Source organism: Ambystoma mexicanum, chromosome 2q (assembly GCF_040938575.1).
Source record: "Ambystoma mexicanum isolate Mex_15411 chromosome 2q, UKY_AmexF1_1, whole genome shotgun sequence".
Taxonomy (NCBI): domain Eukaryota; kingdom Metazoa; phylum Chordata; class Amphibia; order Caudata; family Ambystomatidae; genus Ambystoma; species Ambystoma mexicanum.
The window spans coordinates 1284569183-1284593506 of NC_090924.1; the positions used below are offsets into that span (position 1 = coordinate 1284569183).

Sequence of the window (24324 nt, forward strand, 5' to 3'; positions counted from 1 at the left end):
TTTTAACACACAGGACGCACCACAGGGCATTCAAGTATGAACCGGAAGTCAGATGGGTTTACAGAAACCAATCTCAGGGTACGTTTTATGTGCTCAGGATATCGGCAAGGAACTTCATAGCTTCTTCTGGCAAAGTGAAAAAGAAGGTCTTCGATTCGCAGCTTCGCTGGGTATAGCATTGCATATTTCAAGTTGCCATCCCGGAGTCGTTTCTTACCCGCCAGGAAGGATTTGCACTCCTGCGGGATGGCCCCCGAGAAATCAGGATAGATATTTATTATATTCCAGCCCAGCATAAAGTCCCCCTATTTGCAGGGTGCACAGAGGAGCACATCTCGATCCCGGTAATTGAGGTTACGGGCAATGATGAGTCACGGAGGTGTGCCGGGTCTGGGCCTAGGTGCCAGGGATCTTTGAGCTCGCTCTATTGCAAATTGAGGCGACAGTATTGGATCTTCCAGGAGTGCGAGTAGAGTGGACTCTATCCACTGCTCCAGTGATGCTTCGGTGTTGCTCTCAGGAACGCCTATGATATGGAAAATGTTGCGGCGAGAGAGAGACTCCAGGTCATCATTCTTCTTTTCCACCTGCAGCACCCGCTTGGACAGAGTGGCAATTTCATTCCTCTTGGTGGACACATCATCCTCCAATCGCTGGTCAGTCTTGTCAATACATGTCTTCATTGAAATCGATGGTGCTAGTCATGTCGTCAAGCTTGCTGTGCACTTTGGCGAACCCCTCTTGCATGCATGCCATCATGTGTTCAGTCTCAGTGGGCTCTGCGGGGAATACTGCCGCCTTCTCAACTGTGGATGGATTGCCAGTTGTTGATGGCTTGGAAGCTGACTTGGTATACTGGTTAATGGAGCGTTGATTTTTGCCACTTCCTTTAGTCACAATGTACAGAGTCCGGAACCCCAGCTCATGTGCCGGGAACTTGTCCTATTTCGTAAGTACCACTGGTCAGTTGTTGCTCGCCAGTATCGTAGGCTGCGTCCTTGAGGTCGTGTGCCACCCTGCAGCAGCAGTGTAAGGAAGGTGAAGTGGGTTGGGGTAGAGTCAAATCACCGACGCAAGGTCGAACAGAGCGGTGAGTGAGTTCACCCCCCTAGCCCAGGTAGAATAGGCCCCTATACCACCCACAAAGAGGCAGCTGTTGCGAGCACGGGCCGGCCGCATGGACAATATGGCGCACTACAGCGAAGTAGGAGTAGTGGTTTCGGTCGGGGCTCGCCCGTATAGACAGGCCCGTATTTGTGGAGGGGTCCAGTACAAGGCAGCAGGGCAAGGCCTCAGCGTAGTGTGGGTTATTGTAGGCACAGGATGACGTTGAGTCCTTCAATTGCCAATTATGATGTAGCGGTGGGCTACCAAACGATGAACTAGCTGGATCATGTGGCCGCTTGATCGGCAGCGCCGGGTCCAGAGAGGGTGGTGGGGCAAGTTGGAAAGGCCCTGGGAGCAGGAAGCACCCTGGAGACCGTAGAAGCTTCAGTTAAGGTCCCACCACTCTCAGCGTGAGGATGGACAGTGCTGTGAGGAGTGCGCCCAGTGTTGCTCGTGTTAGCCTGGGGCACCGCCACCCTAGTTTGGGGTCTCTTGATGAGGCGAGGTCATGAAGCAGCTGATGTCCCAATGTCAAGCATAGGGGTGGAGAGAGCCTGCTGCAGAAACGGTCGCTGGCGGCCAAGCGGAACAGAAATTACACCCAACTCTGTTGATTCAAGAAGATCTGCTGTAGCCACCGGCCTTGTCTGCTTTAATGTTGTGCAACAGTGGAAGACAGCAGTCGGGCCGGCGCAGAGGGGTCAAGGCGTCCCTCATTTCATTTCCAGTGATGGCAGCAGTGGTACGTAGCAGTCCCGGGCAACAGAACCACTGCAGGCGCGCCTCCAGGCACGAAGTGAACACTGCAGCAAGTAGCCTTACCTGGATCCCGTGGTTCGAGAGATTGAATCGGTGGCTGGGCATTGCTCCGATCACCTAGGCGCAACACTGCAGCTGGTGCTCCCGAGGCGGGACGAGGAGGGCAGTCCTGGGTATGTGGAACAAGTCGGTGGACTTCCGAAGTCCATCGGCAGGGAGCCGACATGCAGCGTGTATCGTCCCTCACACGCGGTGGGGTGCAGGCACCTTACACCTGGTCCAGCGGTCACCAATCAAAGCTGGGAAACAATACATATGTGCCCGAAGCAATTCCTGCTGCGAGGGTTCTCAGTATTATTAAAAGCAGGAAGGTTTCAGATCAAGTTGGCCTCTGCATCCGGAGCTCTAAACAAGAGCCACCACTAAGTCGGGGTGCAACAGCGCCCCCCCAGAAGTGGTACTTTTGTTTCAAACTTTGTCAAGTCAATCCTGTAAGGAGATTATCAAGGATTATCAGTGGTGCTGTTTTCTTTGTGGAAAGGGAACTTTTCAACTAACGGAGAAAGAACTGTTACCCATGGATTTTTGTTTGGGTGAACTTTTGTTTCTTTTGGAACTTTCAAGAACTGGTTCAAGACTACTTTTCTTTGTGAGAGATTGACTTTGGACATGCCTGGGAAAGGGATCTACCTAGGACCAGTGGAAGTCATTAGTTATTTGGTAATCATTTATTTATGTTGTTTATTGTTTACTTTGAATGTTTTGTTGTTTAGTGTGAGGGACAGTTTTGTATATGATTTTCCTTTAGAACCTAGAATAGGTAGAGAACTCCCTGGTAGAGTAGGCTTAGTTTTCTTTGCATTTTCTTTCATTAATAAAATGTCAAATACTGAGAAAACTACAAGCAGTTGTACGCCTCGCATTACTGACCCCTCACAATATGAACAAAAAGTTGAGTGAAATGTATTTACTGCATGAATGTTTTAGTTGCAGGAATGCAGCCTTGTGCAACACGTTAGGCCACCTTTTCCCCCACCCAACCCTGTTTTTGCCCTGAACTTTGATGCCATATCTTGCATTATAAAACTTCAGTAAACAAATACACTGTGCAACTGATGCAACTAATGGGCCATATTCTGGCACCAACAGGAGCTAACGGATGTAGAACATACACAGGAAAGGGGGCTTTGCCTGGTGCATCTCATTAACAATTCTGGACCCCACTCCCTCACTTGGTGTTCAAACGTAAGCTTGCATTGGGTGCAGGGTGTGGGGTGTGGGTAGGGGGTTGAGAAGGACCAGACCAGTAATAAGATGACCCAGAGACAACCGTCGGAGGAGGAATGGAGCAAAACAAAAGAGGTGATGTCTTGAAGGTTTATAATTAATCTTCACCTCCGGCATTGCTCTGGGCAACCCTCCAGACCATCGTTCTTCGCCTGCCCAGCTTTTACAAAAGGGAAAAGACCAGATGCAAATCAGGATTGGTCCCACCCCAAAAGTGGCAGTCCAGCCCGAACTGCTTGGTCACTGCTGGGGAGGAAAACCAGTTCAACAAACCCCGCAAGAACTGCAGAACAGTGGGGATTGTGAAGAACAAGCGCTGGTCCGGAGACCTCTCTAAAAACCAAAAAAGCAGTGATGTAACCTTTAACAGTGCCAATTCGCAGGCCTGCTTGGGCCAAGGACAGCAGATAATTCTACACGGGGGATAAAGGACAATGTAAAGGATCCATGACCTTCTCCAGGCACGAAGTCAAGAATTTACATCACACCTGCAGGCATAAATGGACTTCGTAGCAGGTCTCTGGGCTGACAGGCAAACAGCCATGACATTGTCTGACAAGTCCCTGTCCCTGTATATCAGTCTCTTAGAAGCCAAGCATGAAGGTTCAGGCTGCTGAGGTTCGGATGAAGAGCCCACCCTTCCGAGCAAATTCGCTCTCCTCGGGAGGCGCCAGGGAGGGCAGCATGTCCAGCAACTCTTGGTACCACTTTCTCCAGGCCCAACGAGGCCCAATCCGGAGCAATTAGGATCAGCCTGGTCCAGAACACGCACAGTCTCCTTAGTACTAGCGGAATGACAGGGATTGGTGGAAACGTATAAAGGAGGTTGAATGTCCACTTGACCGTCAGCGCCTCCCTCAGAGCTCCCGGATGAGGACATTCCCTGGAGTAGAACAACTAACACTTCCTGTTGACAGTGGAAGTGAAGAAGTCCACTTGAGGAGTCCCCCAAAGTGAGAAGATGTCTTCCTGAACTTCCCGACAGAGCTCCCACTTGTGGGAAGCCAAATTCTGCCTGCTCAAGGCATCCGCCGTGAAATTCTTTCTCCTGGCAAGATGGGCAGCAGTCAGAGAGACGCTGTTCTGCAGAGCCCAGAACCACAGCCAAATTGCTTCTTTGCATAGCGGCAAGGCCCCCACACTACCCATACCACTTTGTTTGTTTGTTTGTTGGCAACTGTGTCGTCCGCCAGGACCAGCAGTCTTGTGCTGCACCAAGGTGTGGAAAGAGACTAGGCTAGCCAGATCGCTCTCAGCTCCAGCAGATTGAAGTGCTCACAAGAGACTGCATGAGACCACAGTACGCTTGCAACCAGGTCCAACAGGTAAGTGCTCAAGCCCATTAGAAATGCATTATTGACAGTCAACTGGGGCCAAGGCTGACAAAACGCCGCGTCTCTCAGCAAGTTGTCTCTCACAGCCTACCATGCAAGGGCGTGAGCCACCTGGTCCGTAACCTGCAAGAAATCTGGCATGTTGCATTGAAACTGCACCCATTGGCAGCAGAGAAGCCACTCAAGCGATGTCACGTGCAGCTTCGCCTCCAGAACCACAAAGATACAGGAGGCCATGAGCCCCAGTAGGGTCCGAAAGGCTAAGGCAGGGCTCATCCGAGATCGAAGGACATTGAGCACCTGAATGATGTTCACCACTTGGTCCTCAGGTGGGAAAGCCCTGCCCAGTCGGGTGTCCAAGACTGCCCTGGTAAATCGAAGAGACTGGGACGGCGAAACCAGAGACTTTTTCAGGGAAAAGCCCATGCTGTGCAACAGACTGCTTGTGCAGAGAAGATGCTCCATCATTAGACCTGGGGAGTGAGCTCGGATGAGCCAGTTATCCAGGTAGGCAAAGACATGAATGTCCTCCCCATCTTGAGGCGAGCCACCCCCACTGCTAGCAGCTTGGTGAAAAACCTGAGAGCTGAAGTAAGACTGAACAGCAGGACTTTGAGCTGGCCCACCGTGAACCTTCAGTACTTCCAATGTGATAATATCCCCGCAAAAATGTCGCCATACAAGAATGGCAGCGATATTACCATATGGAACCTGCGGGGGACACACCAGCAACTCCCACTCCCATTTACCCCATTTATTATCCCCATAAGTAATGTCACCTATGCCGTTTCCCAGCGACTATATGTTTGGCAACATTAATTATGGGGATAATATTTAAGCAATATGCTCTGAGCGGCAGGGGCATTACCAAGTCCGGTAATGCCCCGGGGCCTATAGTTGCGAGGGCCTTAAACAAAGGCCCCGGGGCATTACTGGACTCGGTAAGGCCCACGCCGCGAGGGGCATATTGTTATTAGTATCCCAGCCCGCAAGACCGGGGTACTAAACACATTTTTTTCTGTCCCGAAACGCTGCAGTGTTTTTATTTAAATAAAAAATAAATAAAATGGTAAAGAATATGGCCGCCCAGAAAGGGAAAAGGGAGTCTGTTTTCCCTTTGCATGGCAGCCATCGAGAGCGGACGCGCTGGGACCAGAATGAGAAATCAGAAGTTAAGTGGGGTTGGGAGGAAAAAAAACTATCTTGAGTCACTGGCGGGGCGGGTTGGCAGCTTTTCAGCCGTGTTGAGGCTCGGAGCTTGGACAGGTACCTTAAGGCATTTACAAAACATAGGGCAAGGCTGCCTGACGCAAATACATTCTTCCCCCAGGCATCAAGTCTCTTACTTTCCCGATCAGGTGAAAAAGAAGTGAAGATGGAGTTCTTCAAATTGGCTGTTATGGCTAGAACCACCAAGCTCTCGGGGGAGGCATGTACGGATAGAAACCCTGGAGCTGATGGTGCGGGACAGTGCTTCTTAGACCGCTCTGTCCATTGGGGAGCAGAAGAAGACTTTTCCCAGTCCTCCAGCACAGGGGCCTCCACTGCCATATTGAAGGACAGGAGTGTCTTCCTTCTTTGGGCATCATCCAGAATGTCACATAATTCTGATTGAATTTTCGATTTGGACAAGGCAGAAAGTTTAGGTTTCCATGGTTAATGAAGAGGTCCGCGCACTCCTACGGTGAAGAGGATTCCTAAGCCTTAGGAAGCGTACTTGACACGAATGAGTCGAGTCCTCTAAATAATCTCTTGCGTGATGACTCTACTTTTGTGAGGATGAAGAAGAGTGAGGGGTTTGATGTGTCACTAGGGAAGCAGGCCTTCTTCCTGTGCTGCTGCTGCTTCTCATTCTCTCAGACTGAGTAACCTTTTCCTCATCCATTCTACCAACTACACCCTCCCTGTGCCCGGATACTTGAAGGCGACCTTGTGCCACCCTTGCGGCAGTAGGTGAAATGTTTTGCGGCTTGTTCCCTTGATGCATGCTTTGGATGCATCGAATGGCATGACCCACAATCCTGTGGATTGCGGCCCTTCCCCAGGCAAGTTTTGTAGGGGTCCATGACAGACATCTGCCTCACAAAATCTGAATAAGGCTCAAAACCTTGGTCCTTCATAGGGTTTAGGCATGACAGAGTAGAAAGGTTAGCGAGCTAAATGGGGTTCCCAAAGCATACAGAGTATGGAGAAAAAAGGAACTGAGGTATTGGGGCGTGGCTGCTCCACATAAACTGGCCCAGACTTTGCATCCTGCATGAGACACTTAACCGTGCCAAGCTGAGCCAATGCAAAGCCAAGCTGCACCCACAGTGAGCAAAAACATTTCCAAAGGCAGCTGGAGCTGAAGATAGAATATCATATGTGAAGAATCTTTGAGAGGAAAGAAACCATTAGAAATGCATTTATACTGCAAGGAGCTCAGCATAAAACAGAGATTTAAAAAAGCAACATTCTCTTAGGTCAGAATAGCGACTCAATCCATGTAAAGGGATAGCTGGTTGCACTGCTGCTTCCATCACAACTTAATATTTCTTTTAAACAGACTTGTGTGGCATATTTACTATTAAATGTGCATGATAGCACCGGCAACAAAATAAGCTTCCCCCTGACTTGCAAATATTTGGGTTTATTTGATATGTGTGCACACATTGCTGCATACCATGACCCACCAGAAGAGAAAGCCATTTGAAAAGTGTTTGGAAAGACATGCTAATGAAGGCAACAAGCAAGTTAGAACATGGGCATTCATTCACCTTAAAAAAGACACACAGAGGTACTTTTATTTTGAAAGGTAGAGTACGTAGACACAAGCACAATTAGCAGTTTTAGGGAAAGAAGAGCAACAGGCGCAGCATGCTTTAGCAAAGTGATATCTACCTTTTTGAGAGAGCTACACAGAGGTAAGCAAGCTGCCAGCAGAACAGATCTAGAGCCCACTTCTGAGATGAAGGGGACTGCTGCCAGCTAGAAAGGAAGGAGAGACACCTGAAGGGAAAAACAGAAAAATAAAGCAGCAAGGAAAAGCAGACAGCAAAGCAGTTAGAAAAAAAAGAAGAGACCAAAGTTCGAATTCTGGAATGGATATATGGATAACAACCCACAGGTTGACATTTGTTAGAGAAGAACAAATTACTTACCCCTGGTATTGTTCTTTCTAGTGGATGTTCATTCCACCGATTCCTTATCTTAGATATTTCCAAATCCTGCTTTGCAGGTTCTAAAAAAGAAATCGACAGCCGGGGGCGAGGTGCAACATCGAGTCGATGTCCCAGGACGGTTACCATTCCCATAGCCAGCTGGATGTTGATGCTAGTATGAATAGCACGCAACGTGCCCGTTGTCTCAGTTCTCGTTTTTCCCCTCTTTCTGCACAGCCGACTGGAGGGTTATATAACCTGCATGTGCATTGAAACCAAAGTATATTAAAACATTCACCCACAGTCAGAGGGGTAGGCTGGGAGGGTGATGAGGAATCTGTGGGAGGAACATCCAGTAGAAAGAACATTAATAGGTTAAGTAATTTGTTCTTCTAATGGATTGTGTCCTCCCACGGATTCCTCATTTTAGTTAGACTCCCATACAGTATTGTACATGTAGACTCCCATACAGTATTGTACATGGAGGTGGGAGAAGTAGAATTTGTGTGTAATATTTCCGATTATTGATTAATATTGTGCAGAACCGCTCTTACAAATCGTGCTTCCTGGCCAGACTCAGTCTCCAAGCAATAATGCTTTGAGAAAGCGTGGAGTGAGGACCAAGTTGCAGCATTGTAAATGTCCTACACTGGAATACCTCTTTGGAGAGCCAAAGTGGTTGCCAATCCCCTGGTGGAATGGGCTCTTAAGTTTTCAAGGGCATCTTTTGACTCAATGGAGTAGCACTTCGAAATGCATAGGATGATCCAACACGTTAAAGTTTGTTTGGTCACGGCTTGGCCTAGCCTATGGCTGGTATAACCAATAAACAGTTGGCCATCTTGCCTGACATTTGCCACCATAGAAATGCAGAAGCTAATAGCTCTTTTCGGGTCAACCCTGTGTAACACGATCCTTAGAAGGGGGAGGAGGTGGATAAAAAGCTGGTAAAGTTACCCTCTGTGTCAGATGGAATTCAGAAAACACCATGGAAAGGAAGGCGGGACAAACTCTACCTTCTCCTTGGAGAATGTAGTAAATGGTGGTTTGCATGACAAGGCTTATTGCTCACTCACGTAGCAAGTAGAAGTGATGGCTACCAAAAAGATAGTTTAACTCTGAAAACTGAGGGGACAAGAAATTATAAATTACTCACCCTAGTGACTAACTTACTCCTAGTCCATAGTCCCCTTTCCTTCATACTGTATTTGTATTTTGTATTTGTATTTAGTTTATTTATAAAGCGCAGCCAGGCCCTGGGGCATATGGGCGCGTAAGGTAGAACTGGTTACAGGGGAGCAGTTAAACAAAGTTACGTTACAGTTACAGTTGCAGGAAGGTTACAGTTACATAAGTGTGCAATCAAAACAATACGGTCGGCCAGGTTCCAAAATGGTTACAGGTGGGAACTGGCATAATAAGCAAGTGCATGTGCAGAAGTTAAGCTGTCAGGAGTCCGTGTTAAGGAGCCAACACTTCGTGCTATGTTTGAACCGGTTGAATGAGGGTTCTGCGCGTAGATGTGGGGGGATGGTGTTCCATAGTTTGGAAGCTTGTACTGGGAAGCTAGCTCCACCCGAGTTGAGGAGTTTAAATCTTGGTATGGTCAAGGTGTTAGTTTGGGCTGCTCTAAGAGGTCTCAAGGCGGAGTGTGGTGTGAAGTGGTTAGTGAGGTATGCTGGAGCAAGGTTAGCCCTGACTTTGTGTGTGAGGGCAAGTGTTTTCAGTGATATTCTGTGCTTGACAGGGAGCCAGCGTAGGTTACGTCTAGTCTCAGATATGTGTGCTTTTTTGGGGATGTTCAGGGCAGCTCTGATTGCATTGTTTTGGACTACTTGTAGTTTATTCATATTTTTATGGCTGGTGCCCAAGTAAAGGGCGTTGCAGTAGTCTATTTTGGAGAGGACTAGAGCTCTCGCTAGAGTGATACAGTTAGGTGCGGAGATGAATGGTCTGCATGCAGTGATAAGCTTGCAGGTGTAGGCAGCTGATGACGCTACTGCGTTAGTTTGTTTAGAGAGGGATAAGGTAGCATCGATGTAAATACCAAGAGTTTTAGTGTTATTAGAGACTGGGATGAGATTGCCATCTATGGTAAATGCTTTGAATGAAGGATTGAGGTTTTTAAGTTTGGCATGAGTGCCCAAGATAATCAGCTCGGTTTTATCGTCATTAAGACACAAGCCATGGTGTGCCATCCATGCTTGTATAACGGAGTAGATTTCATTGAGGGTCGTGCTGTCTATTTCGTAGTCACCCGTGATAGGAAAGAGTATCTGGGTGTCGTCCGCGTAGTTGGTATACGTGACACCCAGATAGTCTAGGATATCGAAAAGGGGTTTCGTGAATATATTATAAAGTGTCGGGGACACGCATGAGCCTTGCGGGACACCACAAGGTACTTGGGCCGGCTCGGCGGAATCTGTGGGAGAGAAGACCCTCATAGTTCTGTTCGCCAGGAAGGAGCTGATCCATGCCGTGGCTGCATCTGAAAAGTGTGCTGCAGATTTCAGGTGTTGGCAAAGTGTTTGATGGTTAACCAAATCAAACGCTGCTGACAGGTCAAGCAATAAAAGGAGTGCAAGTTTGCCATGGTCTTTCAAGGTTTGGATCTGAGTGGTAAGGTCAATAAGTGCAGTTTCCGTACCGTGTCTTGGTCGGAAGCCTGATTGCCTGAGCCCTAGGAGATTGTTGGTTTCTAGATAAGCCTGTATTTGTAGGTAGGCTGCTCTGTCCAGTATTTTTAATAGGAAAGGTACCGTCGTTATTGGTCTGTAATTAGACGGGTTAGCTGGGTCAAGCGTAGGTTTTTTAAGGAGTGGAATGACCCAAGCGTCTTTAAGATTGTCAGGAACTATTCCAGATTTGAAAGAGGCATTGATGAGAGTGGTAATGTATGGGTGTCCATTGGTAGGGACGGAAACTGAACCTTTTTCACCAGAAATGTTTTTCTTCCCCTTTACATTTAGATGCGTGCAGGGGCATGCGCTCCCCTGACTCCGCCCATTGGCACCACTCTTCAGTCCTCATCGACGCGTCAACAATATTACAATTGCCTAATGAGACAGGTTTATTACGTGGGAGGATGGTGGGACGAAAGGAGGAAAGGGGACAAGGAGTACGTTAGTCACTGCAGTGTCCCGTCCAGTTTCCTCCATACTGTATGGGTGATTACAATTGAAGGGAGGAGAGCTGCCCCTCAAGAAAATAATCTCTTCAAGACTGCCTGGCCAAATGCTACATCAGACCTGGCGCTGGCATCCAAGCAGTAGTGCTTGTAAAACGCAGAGAGGGTAGCCCGCTTAGTCGTCTTGATGATCGGCTGCCATGTGACGTGTCTCTGGAAAGCCACAGCCGTGGCTCTGATGGCATGGGCATGCATATTTGCTGGCAAAGGCTTGTGCTGCCCCACATATGCCGCCTTGATGGCCATAACCATCCACCTTGCAATGGAAGCTTTGAATGCTTGACAGCCTGGTTTTGATCATCCAAAAGTGATGAACAGTGCATCTGATTTAGAGAAGCTTTTAGTCCTGTCCAGATAAAATCTTAAGAGCTCCTCTGACATCCAGACAGTGCAATACCTTCTGAGCCTCATCCTTTGGGTCTGCAAAGAATGTTGGGAGTACTATCTCCTCGTTTAGGTGAAAGGAGGAAACTATCTTAGGAAGAAAGGCTAGGTGCGTTCGAAGCACCACCTTGTCACAGTGAAATGTTGTATATGGCTCTGAAGCCACCAGGGCCTGAATTTCGCTGATACAGTGTGCCAATGTAAGGCCCACCAGTAGGGCTGTCTTAATGGTACCCAGCCTGATGTGCGCAGATGCCATGGGCTCAAAGGATTTGTGCACCAGTGCGCCCAGCACCACGTTAACTTCCCAGACCGGATGTGGCTGTTTGACAGGTAGATATAACTTGGTTAGACCAGCCAGGTGTCTCTTAACCACTGGGTTGGAGGATGAAAATATGTCATCACCAGTGTTCTTGTAGGGCCCCTATGGCCGCCAGTTACAGGTGTAATTCAGGCACACCGGAATAAGCCAGATGCGCAGAGAAAGACAGAACATCATACAACTAGCATGTTAATGGTTTAACCTCCATTGTTTCTGCCCAGTGACAGAACCTGGTCCACTTGCTCTTGTAATGACTCCTGGTGGAGTCGCTTCTAGCCCTTTGTATGATAGCCAGGTTATCCCATGACAGGTGCAGATGCTTGAGGGTAACCTGTTCAGGAACCAAGCTGCGAGGCCTAACTTTTGCATAGCAGGGTGAACCACTGTGCCCCTCTGCTGGGTGAGCAAGTGGGCCGGACCCACGGGGAGGTGTACCGGGGGCTGATACGACAGAGAGATGTTCCGGGAATCAGGGTCTTGCGAGCCACCATGGTGCTTTCAAGATGAGCCAAAGGCTCCGAGACACCCTGACCCTGCAGATGACCTTGTGAACCAGGGGAGTGGAAGGAAAGGCGTAGGCGCTCATTTTGTTCCACAGGGTCTGCAATGCGTCGCCCAACAGGCCCCTGCCCTGCCCCAGCCACGAGTCGAACTGGGGCCTCTCCTGTTGGCACTGGTGGCGAAAAGGTCCACCTGAGGGTGGCCCCACCTGCTGAAGAGCCCTTGGAGGACTTTCTTGCTCAACTGCCACTCGTAGTTGTCCATCCCCAGCATGAGCCGGACTGCTTCCAGGTTGGATTCCCCAGGAAGGTGGACCGCTGACAAGTGAATGTTGATCGACAGTACCCACTTCCAGATGTCGATCGAAAGCCTGCAGAGGGCCCTGCTTGTTGATGTAATACCTGCAGGTGGAGCTGTCTGTTTGGATACAGACCGATCTGCTGCTGACCATGGGGAGAAAAGCTTTGAGAGCAAGCCAGATCATTTTGAGCCAGTTGATGTGCTCCAGCTGCTCCTGACGACACCAAACTCAATTGACGCTGTGGTTGTCCAGGGTAGCCCATCCCATCCTTCTAGGGACGAGTCTGTGGTAAAGGTTATCTGTGGTAATGGCTGCCGGAATGGCCTGCCTACCAGCAGATTTGTGTCTGTACCCGACCAGACTAGGTCCTGGTCGAGATGCTGTGTTATGCTGACTGGCTCCTCGTATGCGGCACAGTGAGGAGGCATGCCACCATTATTCCCAGCAGGTGCTGGTACCACAAGGCTGAGGTTACTGCTCTGCTGAGGAAATGCCCTGAGGCACTCTTGATCACTGTGATCTTGTCCGCTCAGGGGAAGATGCTCTTGGTCCGCGTAACCCATATAACACCCAGAAATGTCAGAGTCTGTGTGGGCAGCAACTGTGACTTCTTGAGATTGATCGAAAGTCCCAGATCTTATAGTGTGTGCATGAGAGCGGAGGCCATGTGATGCACTGCTTCATGGGACCCCTCCCTGACTAGCCAGTCATCGAGGTATGGATAAATGTGGTGGCCTTGCGCCCAGAGCAGAGCTGCCACCGCGTTCATTATCCTTGTAACGACCCCCAGGGCAGAGTTGAGTCCAAAGGGTAGAACTGTATTGAAAGTGTAAACCCATGATCCTGAACCGTAGGAAAGAACTATGGGGTTCCCAGATCGGGACGTGAAGGTAAGCATTCTTCAGATCCAGGGAGCACATCCAGTCTCCCCCGCACAAAGTCCCTGCAATGAAGGCTGGGGTAACCATCTTGAACTTTTGGAGGGGAAAGGAAAGGTTCAAGGAAGAAAGCTCCAACACAACTCTTAGGCCAGCCTGGTTCTTTTTGTGTATGGTGAATATCCAGGAATAGAAGCCCCTGCCTCGCTGTGAAGCTGGAACTTCCTCCACTGCCTGGCTCGCTATGAGTGAGCGGATTTCTGCCAACAGAGTTGCCGTCCCAATCTGAGGGAGGGGAGGAAGGTGGAAACGGAGGAATTGGCCGGAAACCCGTGGACACTACTGAGAGGATCCACGGGTCTGCGAACCTTGTCCTCCAGGAGTGTACATGAAGGGTAAGCCTGCCCCCCACCGGAGACTCGTGGATCCGGATGGAGCAGTCACAACTTCTTTCCCTCTGAGGTTGGTGCTCAGGAGGGGGACTGGAAAAAACCTGTGTTAGCTGCCTTGTGTTTGCGTCTGTGTTGGCTTGGAGACCCGTCAGGTTCCCTTGACCGTCTCTCCTGGAAGCCCCTAAAGCCTCCAAAGGCCTGACCCTTGTCCAAGCGTTGGTGAGCCTGGCTGTAAGTCTTTGGTGGGGCCTTTGTTAAAATAGACAAAGATTTAGCGGTCTGGGAGCCATTCTTTTTCTTGTCGAGTTCCTCATCTGTCGTCGAGTGGAACAAGTCTCCCCCTTCAAATGGCAGGTCAAGGATGCGTTCTGGCACATCTGGGTTGAATTTCATTGCCTTGAGCCACGCCGTATTCCTCATGTCAGTTGCAATACAGATGGCTCTGCCCGAGGTGTCAATGTGAGCCTCTGTTGACTCCATTATATCCTGGGTCACAATTTCCGCCTCGCCATCCCTGCCTTGAACCGTGCCTGGCTGTGGGCAGGAAGCTCTGGAAGGAAGTCTGCAATCTCCCGCCACAATTTCTGGTTAACAGCACCCAACATGGCATCAGGGTTGGCCTGACGCAGGTGGAGAGTGGCATTTGAGTAGATCTTCTTGCCAAACCACTCCAACAGCTTTTCCTCCTTCGCCAGGAGTGAAGAAGCGGAGGCTGCTGAGGAAGACTGCGGTTTGAAGTATAGCGATGCCACTGCTATAACAGAGGAATGTGGCTGGGGGTGCACCGACAATAAGAGGGAATCCCCCTCCATCTGCTTGTATTTGGCACCCAGGCGCTTGTTGGTAGGCTGGGTGGAGTGTGGCTTGACCCAGCCATTTTTGGCAAATGATTCCACGTCCTTCTGAAGAGGGATGCCAGTTCTCGTGGGAGGACGAAGTGTAAGCACCCCGGCCAGGATCCCCACTTTGGGCTGCTCCGCCTGAAGCTGAGGTATGCCCAGATACTCTGCCAGCCTCTCATGGAATGCTTTAGCTGACAACGGCGTGTCCAGTTCTTTCTCCTCATCCGTGTCCGCCGCTGTGTCCTGCAGATCTGGGAGTGCAGGAGGAGTGCTGGGCGCTGGCAGCTGTAGCATGCTGACTGGCAGTGCCAGGGGCTGCTGACACAAGGCCGGAACCCCAGATGGAGCTTGCGGCAGTACTGGAGAGAGCATGTCCCCGATTACACCCCTGAGGAGGGTGTCCATCTGTGGCAATCTCATAAGGGTGAGAAATTTCTCGAAGAAGCTATCCTCGCAAGCAGGCGGGGCACCTGAGGGTGTAGGAGCGCCCAAGGGCGTACGGGCTGGGCCTTGCGGCTTCAGTGTCCTAGGCGACCCCTGCCTCACCAAACTGGGGGATGCGCACCTCCCCTGAGAAGTGGAGGGAAAAGACGTGGACCAGGTAACGGGCGTTGCCCAGTCCCATCTGAATGTGCCCTCCCCTGCCTGATCTCTGATCGGATAAGGCGCCGGGTGAGCTGCCATCTTGTCTGGCCCAGCGGCCATTTTGTCCTGCTCCACATCACGTGCCTGAGGCATGGTACTGGCTGAGCTGGGTCCAGTCTCGACCTGCACGCTGAATAGCGATGGTTCGGACCTTCCCTGCACCTCGGGTCGAGACCTGCGAGGTCCATCCCGCTTGGGCGCTTTCTGGGGAAGGAGTCGCCCACATGGGGTGCAGAGGAGAACAGAGCACCTACCTTGGGCCTGGTCTCTCTCTTGACGTATGCTTTTATGTCCTCTGGAGGTGTTCTGTCCAAGAGCTCTCTCCACCTGGCCAACCGATTCTTCAGAGTGCGCAGAGTCAAGGCATCGCACGTGGAACAGCCGTCCCAGCCGTGGTCTGGGCCAAGGCACCATAGGCAGAGTGCGTGAGGGTTATACGTCGGAAGGAACCCGGCAGGCTGGACACCTGCTGAGACCCGCCGTCGTCACCATGCGCCGGGGAGGAGCGTGGCACCAGAGGACAGAGTAGTACCTGACAAATGGAAGAGAAAAAAGAAAAGGAGAATAACTTCCTCTGTGGAAGAGCACGTTGAATTACAAAGCCGGAGGCCTATCCCAGGAGCGCTGGTGAAAGTGGTCCATTCCTGTTGATGCAGAAAAGAGGACTGAGGAGAGGCGCTGGTGAGCAAAGTTAGGGGAGCGCCGCCCCCACGCGCATCTAAATTTAAAGGGGAAGAGAATTCTTTCTGGTGAGAAAGGTTCAGTTCCCGTCTCTAGTGAGGGACGCCCATACAATATGGAGGAAAGGGGACGGGACATAGGTGTATGGAGAGGTTCAATTGGAGCTCCCATTAAAAAAGGAAGTACTAGGTTCAAATCCCAGGACGGACCCAGAGGATGGACCGGTGGGAAGGTATGTGCAAGTCCTTTGACAAATTGTATGACAATTGGAATCTTAAAGTAAAAGCCTTGCTCTGGTGTGTGGTTAAACATGGATAACGCCGCCAGGTATCTCTTGACTGTAGCCACTTGCAGCCCCAGACGTGCTAGGTGCAGAAAAAAAGAAAGCACTGCAGGCGCATTGCAAATGAAAGGATCAAGATCTACACCAGATGCAAAAATTATTCCAATGGCAGCGCTGTAATGCTTTTGTTGCTGGTATTCTGTCATGGATAAAAGCAACACCTCCATCACATCTTCCGGGAGGTCCCAATCTTTTTCTCTCACAAACCAGGCATGATGGTTCAGAGTTCCGATTCCTGGGTGAAGAAGACCTCCTCCCTCTTGCGAGACTAGGTCCACTCTCTGGGGAAGACGAAATTGATGGCAGATGGACATGTCTTGAAGGTCCAGGTATCACGTCCTCCTGGCCCAATCTGGGGCAATCAGGATCCTTGACTTCCTAAACGTCCTCATCTTCCTGATAATATATGGAACGACAGGGGCTGGTGGGAATGCGTACACAGTGGAAATTCCCAGCTCACTACAAACACATTCCCCAGAGCTCCTCTCTGAGAAAATTCCCTGGAGCACAACAGGTCGCATTTCCTGTTGATACTGAACGCAAACTGATCCACTTGAGGGGTTTCCCCAAGGGCAAAGATCTCTAGAAGGACTACCGGAGCTAACTCCCATTCATGGGAGATCGTGCTCTGCCAGCTCAGCTTGTCTGCCAGAGTATTCGCTTCTCCAGCTAGGCGAATAGCCGATAGGGAAATCCCATTTTCAAGTGCCCAAAGCCAGAGCTGCATTGCCTCCCTGCACAGCGGTAGTGACCCTACACCATCTTTTTTTTTTGTGTGTTGTTTGTCATTATCACTACATTCTTCTCCTGTATGGAAGGCAAGAAGTCCATCAGCTCCAGTATGATCGCCCTCAGCTCTAACAAGTTTTTGTGTAGTCTTGATTCTGATGGGGACCAAAGACAGCTGATCGCGAGATTGCTCATTTGACTACTGTTCGAATCTGTGACTTCTGTTACCGGCGGCCAGGGTTGACAAAAAGATTTCGCTATCATCACATTCTCCTCACAGGCCCACCACAGGAGATCCTGTGCTACCTTGCTCGGGACCTGAAGAAGGTTAAGTCATCCTGCCTGAGAATTGTGACCATTGGGATCTGAGGGCCCACTGGCGGGACCTCATATCCTTATGCGGGTTTCTGGCACCAGGGAAATGAAGGATGCCATGAGGCCAAACAACTTCAAAAATTCGAATGCCGGTAGATTTTGGACTTTCTGAAATCTTCTTACCATCTGCAAGATATGTTGAGTGCTCAACCCAAGGAAGAGTCCAGGACTGCTCCAATAAATTGCAGCTTCTGGGAAGGTGTCACCTGGGACTTTGTGACATTGAGGGAGAAGCCCAGTTTGTGGAGAGAGTGGCAGGTGCTGTTGAGATGTTCCAGAGACTGTTCGGGAGAATGAGCTTTGATCAACCAATTGTCTATGTTGGGGAAAATGTGAATCCCGCCCCTACTTAGATTTGCTGCCACCACTGCCATTGGGGCAGAGGTGACTCCGAAAGGCAATGCTCGAAAGCCATAATGAGAACTGCCAATGTCAATCCTACGGTACTTTCTGTGCTTGGGATGTGTAGGCACAAGAAAGTAAGGATCCTGAAGATCGAGTTACACCATCCAATCCAGGAGCTCAAGGGCCTGTAGGAACTGGGAAAGAGTGACCTTCTTGAATCCGTTCATCCTGAGAAACGTATTCAAGCGTCTCAAGTCCAAGATGGGTTGTAGTCCTCCGTCTTTCATGGGAACCAGAAAAATGGTGGAGTACCAACCCTGGTATTGTTCTGCTACAAGTCCCCTTTCCACGGCACCTTTCTCCATCTCCTGTAGAAGGAGTTGATATGGTTCCCAAAGCGATTTCTTGGTCGCGGGGCAATCTGGGGGTCTTTGTAGAAATGGGAGACAGTAGCCTGGTGCCACTGTCTGCAGTGCCCATGTATCTGAAGTAAGGCAATGCCATTCTTGCAGATCTCGGGTCAACCTGCATCCCACTGGGGTTCTGTGAGCAAAGTGCTCAGAGGTTTTAGAACTGTGGCAGTGGCAGAAGGCAGTGAGGAGGTGGCTGCCTGAGCAGTCCGTCCCCCACGGCCTTTGGGGGCACGTGAGAACCTCCTTTGTCCTCTCTGGGTAGCTTGACCTCTTCCCTTTTGGCCAAAGTAATAACTAAAGGAAAACCCTCTTCAGGCCTGCACAGGCGGGTGTTGCCGTTGTGGCTGAAAGATGGCTGCCCCTAGCGATGTTGCAGCAGCATTAGAAGCTTGTAGCTTTTTCTAGCTGTCGTCTGTGCTTGGTCCAAAAAGGTTGGACCCATTGAAGGGCATGTCCAGGAGCCCTGATTTGACATTGGGGGCAAACCCAGACTTGCGTAACCATGCAAATCTTATCACCGCACTAAAACCCATACACCGCCCAACGCAGTGACACATCAAGGCCTAACTGAAGGTACTGGCAGGAAGCCTCCTTGCCATCACTCATGTGATTGTTAAAACCATCTCATTTCCCCTTTGGGAATATTCTCTGCCACTTGGGAAATTACATTAAATAATGTATAGGTGTATTTCGCCAGAGCACAAGAAGCATTAATGGCTTTCAGTGGCAAGCTTCCAGCAGAGAATACCCTCTGAGCCAGTGAATCGTATTTTTTTATCGTCGCTTCCTGGGCGGGATGGTCGGATAAGCTGAGCCCTTTGAGACTGAAGTAGCAGCCTGCACCACCAAACTATCTGGTGAAGGGTGCCTGGAGAGGAGGTCCGGGTTAACAGAAGGAAGCCTGTACTTCTTCATCAATTCCTTGTTTACAGCAGGAGTGGTGTCTAGTTTCTGCCAGTTTTCTAAAATGTAGTTTTTAAATGCTGTATGGAAGGGCAGTACAGGCTCCTTAGGAGGGCCTCTACTGGGAATATCCATAAGGTCATCCTGGGTAATGTCCTTAGCAGGACGTCCCCAACCCAAATACTCAATCACCCCATTCATGACCGTTCTATAGACTGCACTAGGCTGAAAGAGTATGTCTGGAGTGTCAAAGTCCACGCCAGGAGAAGCATACAGACCACTGGCTTATTTTCAGACAAGTGGCTATGTCTTCAAGCTGGAATTGGTCCAAGACCAACTGCTCAGGAATATTGCGAGTTCCAGAATGTTCATACCCAAAGGGTACAACATTATCTTCCTCAAAGATGGACACAAAGGACCTGAAGAAATCAATCTTAGATTTGGGTTTACAACTCATCTCCGAGGTAGACAAAGTGCCCTTCGACTTCTACTCCTTTTAGGAGGAAGTCACAGAAGCCTTTTGCTTCGATGAAGTCTCTGATTGTCGCAATGCGAGATGACATCCCAGAGGTCTTCAGATTGAGCTCTTGGGTGCGCTTATCAGAGCCTTGCAGGATCCCCTACCGGTCTCGGAATACGTAGTGGGTTCAACAGCCTTATATGGCTCTTTCGAGAGATTAGGAGGAGCCGTCTATGAAAAGACCTACATAATTGCGCTCTGAACATTTCCCATTCGGCCGCAGAAGCGGTCTTATCAGGAAAACGTACCGATACTTGTTGGGCGAGGAGTCAGAGGACGTGGAACGATGGCGCTGTTTCTTCGACAACTTCTTAGATGACAAATGAGTGATGGGAATCACTCCTGGATCTTGACGGCTTGTAATGTCGAGATCGTTTCTTAAGCTGATCGGGAGACGTATCTCCAAAGGAGCTTCTACCTTCAGAAGACCTCTGTTTCGAAGGTGTGGAAGACAGACTTGGAGACCAACCGATTTCGGGTCAGTTTAGATCTTCTCTCCTTCAAGACCTTGCTGGTCATGAATTGGCAGGAGCCGCACTCAATGACCTCAAGTTTTTTGCTGAGAAGACAAATCCTGTGCGGCTCAGTGATCGACATATTCAAATCACAGTCCGCACATCTCTTGAAGCCTGTCGTTGGTGGAGACATTGCGATTTATTAAAGACGCTAGTCAAGAGAATGGCTAGTGAGTCAAACTGTTCAGAGAGCAAGCTGTGCATGCGGAAAAACAACTGAGGCAACAGGCGCAGTGCATGCTATTTATACTAGCATCAAGGTCACATCCGGACGTGGGAATGGTAACCGTCGAGGGATATCGACTCGATGCCACACAGCACCCTCAGCTGTCAATTTCTTGTTCCCGGAGACTGCAAAGCAGGATATGGATATATCTAAGATGAGGAATGTATGGGAGGACACAATCCATTAGAAGGACAAATTACTTACCGCTCGGTAATGTTCTGTTCCTCCCACAGATTCCTCATCTATAATATTCAAGGTCTAGTGAGCGGTCCTTCTGAACGTTTTCTGCCACCATGGGGCAGAGGGCAGCTCTGCTCGATGAGGTTGGGAGAAGTATATTTCGAGGTGCTGCGCCCCATGACCACAGTTCTGCCTTTTTCTGTAGCATTCAGCCGTTTAGGGACCACTGAACTTATAAAGTATAAAAGCTAACCGCTAAGTGGGGCAGGGAGGGTGATTAAGAATCAGTGGGAGGAACAGCCATCAGAAAGAACATCACCAAGCAGTAAATAATTTGTTCTGTAATGTATTCCTTCCTACCAAAGATTCCTCATCTATGATGGACTCCAATAACAGTATGTGGATCTGGAGGGGGAAGAGAGCAAAAGGACAGTACCTAGCACTATAAATCTCTGGACTGCTCTGCCAAAGTGAGCACCACCTTTGGTTGAATGACCTCCAAGACCTTTGGGTACATCTTTCCCAGCCAGATTGTTGCATTCTGAGATGCAGAGAATGATTCACTTTGACAGGATGTGTTTAGTCACAGCCTTGCGGGCACAAACATAACCCACAAAAAACCTGGCATCTTTCCTGATGTCAGAGAAGTAGTAGCTGAGATGAATCCTACGCAGTCCTCATAAAAACCCTACGAAAAGTCTACTCTCAGGTGGCCAGGGAAAGGCAGACGCTTCCTGATCCTAACCCTGGAGGCAGTGTTGGGGGGGGGGGGTTACGTCAGAGAGAGTTTTTATTTTCCCAAACGGACTGTCAGAATATAGAAGAAAGTAACCACAGGCAGTTATGCTCTGAAAGTCAGAAATACCCTCTTAAAAATCACTGACATTTATAAACATGAAAACCCTATGAGTCACAGAGAAATAAGGAAGAAGAGTCTTTAAATGTTACCAATTTAAATCTTGAGAAACCATACTCTTCTGTTAAGTCAAATACTACATGGAATCCTTATAGTACTTTGAGGAATAGGAATAAGATGAATAGTGAACGTGATGATGATAATTTCACTAAGAAAGCTGAATTTTATATTCTCTACTACAAGTCCCATAAATCCCCAAATACTGGGACAAAGAAGGGGACTGCAGAGGCACAAAACTGCAGGTTGCACTCAATTTGGAATAATGGCCCACACCAGAGGAGGTCTGGGAGGCATAAAAAGCCCCCTCTAGTGCAGGCTATAGGAAGAAGCAGTAGTAGAAGGTGCCTAGTTTTCCTACCTCCACGTGGCAGCAGAAGCAGAGATTGTGTGGGAGCAGAGACGCTGGTACCACAGTGGCGTGTGAAGTTGATGTCGGTGGTGAGAGGGTCCTTAATGCACTAGACTAATTGTAGATCTGGTGCAGTGGGAAGCATCGGGAGAGACTATTCTCCCTCTGAAGAACACAGCTACAGAGGTAACGCAGCAGAAAGCACACCTTTTGATAACATTCCCCCTTGCCTGACAAGCACAGGTGGTAGGCGAGCACTGACATGTTGTGGGAGCCAGGAGATCCATGCTCGTGACATAAGCGAGCCGTGGAGGACCATGGAGAAGATATTCATGGACCGCATGGGGAAACTGAAGCAGAGGACATGGGGGCAGCGAGGATAACGGACGCGCACGCCAGACCCGGTGAGTTCACTGCTCCATAACCGCCCACTGGCTAAGTCCAGGGGCCTCAACCATAGTAAAGTGATAAACTAAGTAAAACAAGTGAAGAACACTTTTGAATGCCGAACCAATAGAAAACAAGTTAATTCTTATATTATCCGCCAAGCTGATTTAAAAGGGCGCAGATGGCAACATAAAAAACTGATTACCTTATCAGAACAGTGCGATTGCGACATTGTGGGGCATAGGGCCAGCAACGAGAAGGGGCAATATCAATAAGAGAATAGATAAACCATCATTGCCAAAGCCAAAAGAGAAAGATACCCAGTGTAAGGAAGACATGGTATCAATAGTAAGACAGACAAGTGACCACAGTTCAAGGGTGTTTATTGCACTTTAAAAAGGGTTTGAAAAATACCCATCAAATCCTAAATCTACAGATGGGGGCAAGCTACGACCTTCAAATAATAATAACGCAGTCCTACTAGAGCCTATGCTAATAAACCTATTGCCAATCCTTACCTCTAAATACAAATAGTGTGGGAAACAATGTTACGAAAAAGAAAGAAGTGTTCACAAAATTATACGTCAGGATGTTCAGGCCATTGGCCTCCCTTCCCCACATTTTCAGCACGGGACAAGGCGGTACACTATAGCCTGGCACAGTCTCCGACTTCTCTAGCACAAGGATACAGTTCAATCATTAGCATCAGGGCTGTCTGTGCCCAAGTCTCTTTGCCTTTCAAAGTCTCTTCATTCATAGGGCCTGATGCGACAAACGATACGTTATTTTCCTCTTTCAGATTCACAAGTACTCAATTTCTTAGGCGCTTCACTATTCACCTTGGATCCCCCTCAGTCGGGCACAGATCTCGGATCCCTTTTAACACAATGTACAATTAGTCTCCCTCCGCCGGGCTCTAACTAATTCCAATTTCCAATATAACTTTACACAAACTTGCTTTAACCAAAAGCTTTAAGCTGATCTCCCTCCGCCGGGCTCAGACCAACTTCTCATACTTTTTCATCAACTAGCGAAGACTTTCAAACGTGCACAGGGTTTTGCTTGACCCGTTGCAGGACCACTTCGATTTCATAATTTGTTATCACTCTTCACATTTCCCACCTTTCACTTGGATACCGAACAGAGACTTTCGAATGAGCACCCATGTGGTGCCGGACCACTCTGTTTACAGTATTGTATCGTGGCTTCAAAGTTCAAACACTCATCTGCTGTTCAATTGTGTTTGCGTCAGTGGCTACATACGCTTCATGCACTGTTCTCTTCTGTTTTCACTATACAATGTTGCCGCTTGTAACCTTGGCTTCAACACAGACCAGTCTGGTATCAGTCAACCCAACTCACCGGCTGGGCTGACTTCAGTGGTGCTGCTTTGTTGTAGGAGCCAAAGACAGTACCACAGCAGCAAACGATTCTCCCCGCCTTGACTATTGACGCGGGAGAGCCCCAGGTACCTCCGACACACAATGCAGGATTCTTCAGCCTTCATTCCTTGTCTTAGGTTTCCTATTCTTGAAGGTTCATGAAAGTAACAGTCTTTCGTTGAAAAGGTTAAGGTAACTCCCATCCTTGCAATCCTGTTCAGTTTTGCAGTCTTTCACCTTGGAACTGCTGCTTTCTCCTGTGCTTTGCCTTGCTCAGAGTGTGCTTTCATGCTCCACCTTTTATCTGTGTGGGGAGGTGTAATGGAAGTCAGGTGTGTGTAATGGTCAGCAGTAATTGCCTGACACTGCCTGACCATTGTATTGGGACATGTCTGGTATATGGGTCGGGTTAGTCTGTTTTCTCTTGTAGTGAGTTGTCTGTGAGTAAATGTTTGTAGTGGGAAAGGGGTGAGGGGGTGGGAGGTTGAGTTCCTAAGTATCCTACTTGGTAGGATGGGGTAAAGGTGTCACAGGGAAGGGGATACTGCGTCTCACCATCCGGTGTCCCACTTCCACACCCCAAAGACCCCTCACCCGGATGATCCTCTCGCACTGGTCCACCCCCAGGAACTGGATCCAAATGCGATGGCTATGTCCTGGCCACCTGGATGACATATCCCAGGGACTAGTGGGTGAGACACCTTCAGGTTACTCACACCAAGTAATTAAAGAACCATAATTGCCAAAGCCAAAAGAGGGCAGTTGGTGTTTTCAATGTTGATTAAAAAAAACTATTGCCCATATGAAAAGGAGGTCCTAAGAGAGAATGAAAAACTTACATTACCAACACTAAAGAAGTGTGACATTGAAACAGAAACCCTATCAGCACTTGGTTAGTGGGAAATGGAAGAAACAATAGTGTCAGGAAGGCTGACCTTCTGAGGGAAGACGTTCAGAGGGACTGGAGAATAACCAGCAGAG

At 49.1% G+C, this 24324-nt stretch overlaps 1 protein-coding gene across 3 annotated transcripts in view; it reads right to left on the reverse strand.

Moving 5' to 3' along the window:
• DNAJC13 (DnaJ heat shock protein family (Hsp40) member C13) overlaps positions 1-24324 on the reverse strand; it is a 2820731-nt gene that overhangs the window by 21901 nt on the left and 2774506 nt on the right. Inside the window, exon 57 of one of the 3 annotated variants that reach the window (XM_069648715.1) lies at positions 7368-7475. The exons of the other annotated variants lie outside the window; for them this stretch is intronic. Coding sequence (XP_069504816.1) covers positions 7417-7475 — 59 coding nt within the window. The 3' untranslated portion in view covers positions 7368-7416. The remainder of the gene's footprint in view (positions 1-7367; positions 7476-24324) is intronic. 3 annotated transcript variants of the gene reach the window in all.